At 29.0% G+C, this 6542-nt stretch overlaps 1 protein-coding gene across 1 annotated transcript; it reads left to right on the top strand.

The window, feature by feature from the left end:
- The first annotated feature begins 416 nt into the window (after positions 1-416).
- LOC136080837 (uncharacterized) lies at positions 417-2926 on the top strand. The gene is made up of 2 exons (XM_065798095.1): positions 417-2168; positions 2275-2926. The coding sequence occupies exon 1, from the start codon at positions 585-587 to the stop codon at positions 1419-1421; it is 837 nt and encodes a 278-aa protein (XP_065654167.1). The 5' UTR covers positions 417-584; the 3' UTR covers positions 1422-2168; positions 2275-2926.
- Positions 2927-6542: the final 3616 nt, after the last annotated feature.

The raw sequence follows: 6542 nt of genomic DNA on the forward strand, positions 1-6542 counted from the left end.
GCTTCATATGTCAAGAGCTATCATCAAATAGTTGCGACATTGTTAATCCTTCTAAATCCAAAAAGCTACCAAGAGACACTGGTTATAAGACATTACTTAGTAATCTAGAAGTTCCAAGAAATGGGTTTGATTTTATAACAATATATTTATTTTATAGCAATATATTTATTTTATAGCAATATATTTATTTTATAGCAATATATTTATTTTATAGCAATATATTTATTTTATAGCAATATATTTTATATATTGCTATAAAATAAATACATCTTTTTTGGCGATTGTTTTTAAGAGAGGATAGGTTAGTTGATCTTAGGTATAATCATGTTTTGCTTTCATACTTTCCCTAGTATTGAACCAGATTTTCGTTTGAGTAAGTAATAATTTCGAGTGAGTAATATTTTGCTGAAAATTGAGATTTATTTTATACAGGTAGTTTGTCAGCTGATTTAACTTCCAGACTCCAATGCGAAGATTTGCTGCAACAGCTTTGCAACAACAATGCGGTATATCACAAAAAATGTTATACAAATTTTGATAACTATCACTACCAGAGAGCATCTAAACGAAGAAAAACATTAGACATGACAGAAGAACTACCAATTCCTAGCCATGGTACAAGGTTAAAATTTCAGGCCAACAACAATCGAGAAAATTGTTTCTTGTGTGAGAAGGTGGATGATAAAAATCTAAGTCTAGTGATGACTCTTGAACTAGATAAAAAGGTTCGCAGTTGTGCTGAACTTCTATCGGATGCTAAATTACTTGCAAAGCTGAGTGAAGGTGATCTGGTAGCTACTGAGGCTCATTATCAGTTATATAACCGCTTGCGTTTGTTACAGAAAGACCAACCAGTAATTAAAAGTGATAACAACATTGTTTACGGGACTGTCCTAGGAGAGATAGTGGAATATATCTATCAGTGCTATGAAGATGAATCAACTATTCCTGTGTTTCAACTTTCAGGACTATACCAATTATTTTGCAATCGTTTAAAGAGTTATGATATAAATTCAAAATGTGAAAACAAAACAAGACTAAAAGAAAAAATTTTAGTACCAGAATTAGGAGAATTTAAAAAAGGTAGAGAAGTTTTGCTGATATTTAAGGCAAACCTGGGAACTGCTATTTCTGATGCTTGTTATTTAACAAACGAGGAAGAGGGTTTATGTTTGGTAAAAGCAGCAACTATTTTGCCAAACCAAATTTTTAAAGTCCTAAATAATGATAATATTCCAATATTTTTGAATGATTTAGATGGTGAACTAATCCTAAACACATTAAAAAGCTTTTTTAGAATGATGTTATATGGAAAAAAAGTAAAAGATGTTAACATTGATTCAGCACATAGTAAAGTTGCATCTACTATTTCTCAACTCATATTTTACAATTGTTTAAAAAACATAGTTCCAACCAAATAAGAAGGAAAATATAAACGTCATAAAAAAGATAGAATTCCACCTTTTTCATCATATGTTGGTTGAAATATACATTCCAAAACAAGAAAGAAAGGCATTGTAAATAGTTTAGCAAAGCTTGGAGTTAGTGTACCGTTATTTTGAATGTAGTTTAAAAACCCAGACCTGGGATAGTCGTGGTAATGGAGTTAGAGTGTGTGTTTCTGATTCAACTCCTATTTGGAAAAATTGGTCACAGTTCTTACGATTGGATGAAAATAAAAATGAGTTGTTTAAAATGCTTGCAACAAACTTTGTACAAGTACCGACATTTGACTTACTTTTAGTAACAACGTGTGATAAAACTGTTTTATCTAATTCCAAATATTTTAACGAAAAATCTATTTCACTTTGTAACCACGAGGAAGCTGACACTCGGATTTTGCTACACGTTAAAAACGCTGTTGACAATGGGCACCAAATTGATTGTATTTAGACAGTTGACACAGATATTGTTGCAATCTCAATTTCCGTTTTTAAACAATTAACGGGTATCAAGCAACTTTGGATAGAGTTTGGAGTTGGAAAACTGAAACGTTGGCTTCCCATACATTATTATGCTCAAAAGTTAGGTGAAAAAGCACAAGCTGCTTCATTGTGGTTTGCATTCACTGGCTGTGATACCGTGTCTTCCTTTGCAGGGCGGGGTAAAAAACTTGCTTGGAATCTCTGGAACAATGGAGATGAAGAAATTATAAGAGCATTATGCAGGTAACTTATGTTTATATAGTTATAAAAAGGCAATAATTTTAGATTTGCAAGCTGCTTAAATTTTAAAAATGCGTTTTTGTAGACTGCTCTTTTTTTTATTATTTAGCTTGTCATCTCCAAATACTAGAGTTATTTCAACTGATTTATTTCTGCAGTTTGAGCGCTACGTTATTTTATTTTACGATAAGACAAGTTCCACTAATGACCTCGCCATATGCAGAAGAATGCTTTTCACTAAAAAGTCACGGCAGAGCGAGGGGTTACCACCAACAAAAGATGCACTTTTTCAGCATTTGAAAAGAGCTGTATTTCAAGGAAGGTTTTTTTTTTAATAGTTAAATGGACTTATAAAATAAATTCCAATAAAAAACCTTTATGTTTAAATATTTATTAAGTATAATATGGGGACAATCCTTGGTGCCACAACAGATTTTACCGGACGTTGGAAGAAAATAAATAACGCAATGACACCTTTATGAATGACTCTACCCGAAGCATCAAAATCATGCGTTGAGTTGATAAAATGTAGATGCAAGAAAAGTTGCAGAACACAATGCAAATGCAAACGTTCAGGATTAAGCTGCACGGAGTTATGCGAGTGTTCTGGTCAGTGTTTAGAAGAAATTTGAGCTAACCTTAAAAAACTAGTTTTGTTCAAATCCAATATATATTCATCCATAGAATAAATCTGTTATCCACCCTTATTTTATTTTATATCTTTAGCCTTATTCTTCTACATAATATGATATATTTGTTTACTTGAAGTTAATTCTTCTTTAAATTCTGCTTTTAATTCAACCTTAAAAAGTCAGTTTTGAAGATTGTATATTTTTTTACAGTCAACTCGGGGGTCCCCCTAGGATCGAAGAAATATTCTTAAAACGGTGTCTTTTTTTTTTTTTTTTTTTGAATTCTTTTAGTTCTTAGACAAATTTCAACCGTGTATCACAATTTGAACTATTTAAACTTATTGCCCCCACTATATAAAATAAAGGTGTTTTGACTTGGGAGTCGCCCCAGGACCAAACAAATATTTTTAAAACAGTCTTTTTTTTTTTTGAATTTTTTAAATCGTAGAGAATTTACTGAAAGTTTTAAAACGGTATAATAATTTGAACTATTTGAAATTATTGGCTCTCACTATATAAATTAAAGAGGTTCGAACTTGGGGGTCGCCCCAGGACCAAAAAAAAAAATTTTAAGAACGAGGTTCTAAAAATATATATTTTTTTGAATTCTTTTACTTTTTAGACAATTTCCTGAAATTTTCAAGCTGGTATAACAATTTGAATTATTTATACTTAATACCCCCTCTTTATAAAATGAAATTCTTTAAGCCCATTTCACTAAAAATAGAAGACTTTATAACTCAAAACCTGAGACATTGAAAAGTGGGGTCCTTTTCTATATCAATTTGTATAGTTATTAACAACAATTTTGCCAAGTTTTATACTGGTATCACAATTTGAACTATTTTTATGCTTAGAGCCCCCACTATAAGCAAAACTTACGCAAACTTTACGCAAATTTCGGACTTACGAAAGTGTTGTGAATCCACACCCTGACACGCAAATTTTTCAAATGAACAATTTTAATTCTCGATACTTTGAAACGGAAACTTTTAAAACTGTACTTGAAGCTTATAAAAATAATTTTACGGTAATTCACATAAATATAAGAAGCATAAATAAAGATTATGACAAACTTAAACATTTCATTTGATTGCAATTATTTATTTAGTATAATTTGCAGAAATTTGGTGTTCTAATGAATCAATCCAAAATAACTCTAACTTTCAAATTCCCAATTATAAAATATTATCTTCTGAAAGGAAAGTATACAAAAAAGGAGGAGGGAACGCAACTTATGTTTGGAATGATCAAGTGATAAAAGTGAGAAAAGTTCACTCCATTTCTAATTCCGATAGTGAGGTCTTTACAATAGAGATCATCAACTCCAAGTTTAAAAATATTATATTCTCTACTTATTATAGACCACCTGAAGGTGATATTAAAAATGTTCTAATTATCTAGAAGAAATTTTCCTCAAGAAATCAATAAAGAGCAAAAAATGTTGTTCTGTATCGGGACTTAAACATAGATTGTTTAAAATACAAAGCGTATACGATTAATAAACTATTTTTTGATAACATGTTTCAACATTGTATTTTACCAATTATTAATAAACTTACATGGGTAACCTCGAATTCTATTTCTGCTATAGATAACATACTAACAAACTCATTTCTAAATATACCTCCTTAAAAGCAGGAATTATAAAAATTGATATAACAGATTATTTTCCAATTTACTTTACAATAAAACATGATAAAAAATAAGTAATAACTCGAAAAAAAAAATTTATATAAGAAAAATAAATAAAAATTCTATTCAATGTTTTAGAGACACACTATCGGCAGTAGATTGGGTTAAAGCGTATCAATAATGTAACCATGGGAACACAAGCTCTGCATATAATACTTTCACAGATTTTTCTAAAACACTATAATAATTATTTTCCAATCAAAGAAAAAGATATCAAAGTAAAACATTTGAGCTGTCCATGGATCACCAGCGAAATCAAAAAATCTTCAAAAATAAAATAAAAACTGTATGTTAAATATTTCAAAAACAGAAATGATGATAACCTATCTACTTATAAACAATATAAAAATCTTTTCGAAAAAATCAGAAAACATTCTTAAAAAATTTCTTATTCTAAAGTAGTTCAAAAAACAAATGGTGATACCGAAAAAAACATGGAACATCATAAAAGAAATAATCGCAAAAAAAAAAAAAAATATAAAAACAAACAGCTTACCAGATAGAGTTACTATAAATGAAACAGAACACAATGATAAGAACTCTATTGCCGAACAATTCAACAATTTCTTTGCAAATATTGGCCCTAATATGGCGTCTAAAATTCAAACTCCAAATAACTCCTTTAAAAATTATTTTACTGATCTAAATAGCGAACTAACTTTCAACGGATTAAGCTATGAAGAACTCGAAAATGTAAAAAACTCTTTAAAAATTAACAAAGCATCAGAAATTGATGAAGTTTCTAGCAATATAGTAATGAGTATCTTTCTGATAATAAAGAAACCTCTCTTCGAAATATTTAGATCTTCAATTACAACAGGAACCGTTCCAGAGAATTAAAAATTGCAAAAGTTGTACCAATATATAAAACTGGAGAACCATACTTACTAAACAATTATAGACCATTCTCAATTCTTCTTGTATTCTCAAAACTTCTCAAACGAATAATTTATAATAAATTATACAAACATAAAACAAACAACAACATCTTAAATACAAACAATTCGGCATTTAAAAGCAACATGCAACCGAACATGTAATCGTAGATCTTGTAAATAGCATCAATTACTCTTTTGTTATGAATTTTTGTTAAGAATTTGTTATGAATTTTGGTATGAATTTTTGTTAAGAATTCGTTCTAGGAATCTTTATAGATCTACCAAAAGCATTCGATACTGTTGATCATGCTATCCTGCTCAAAAAATCGAAAAAAAAGGAGTAAAAAATGTTGCGTTACTCTGGTTCAAAAACTTTTTTCTAAACAGGCAGCATTGTCTTAATACTGATGAAAAATCTGTTTAAAAGTGCTTAAGATTAAATGTGGCGTTCCCCAAGGTTCCATTATTGTTCTTAATATACATTAATGATCTACCGAAAGTCTTAAACAAACTTGGTATCATAATGTTTTTTATTCATCTCATTTTATTCATCTCAGTCTATTAAAGACCTCTTTGAAACAACAAATATTGAACTTGAAAAACTCAATATCTGGCTAAAATCTAATAAAAGAAACACAGAAAAAACCAATTACATCTTATTCCATCCCAACTAAAAAATAAAAAAAATACTAAATATATTACCAGTGCTAAAAATAGAAAACAAAAATTGAAAGAACCTCAACAAAAATTGAAAGAACCTCAACAACAAAATTTCTAGGTTTACTAATTGACGAAAATATTTCATGGAAAGCACACATTGACTAATTAAATAATAAAATAACCAAAAACATTGGCGTGCTATACAATGCCAGACCAATTTTATCCCAAGAAAATCTAAAACATCTTTATTTCTCATTTATACAGACCTATTATACATATGGAAATATAGCATGGGCTTTATTTATTGGGCAAGTACAAATAAATCAAATTTGAAATCACTTTAGAACCAAAATTAACATTGAAACAAAAATCCCAAAAACTTCAATAACAAATATCAATATAAAAAAATATATAAATCAACAATAATTTTATTTATGCCTTATCATATATTTATGTGTATAAAATGTAGCATTTATCAAATAGTTATTATTTTACATTTTATTTTACATGAA

Source organism: Hydra vulgaris, chromosome 05 (assembly GCF_038396675.1).
Source record: "Hydra vulgaris chromosome 05, alternate assembly HydraT2T_AEP".
Lineage (NCBI taxonomy): Eukaryota > Metazoa > Cnidaria > Hydrozoa > Anthoathecata > Hydridae > Hydra > Hydra vulgaris.

Coding starts and splice junctions, on each gene's coding strand:
- LOC136080837 (XM_065798095.1), top strand. CDS start 585: ATGACAGAAGAACTACCAATTCCTAGCCATGGTACAAGGTTAAAATTT.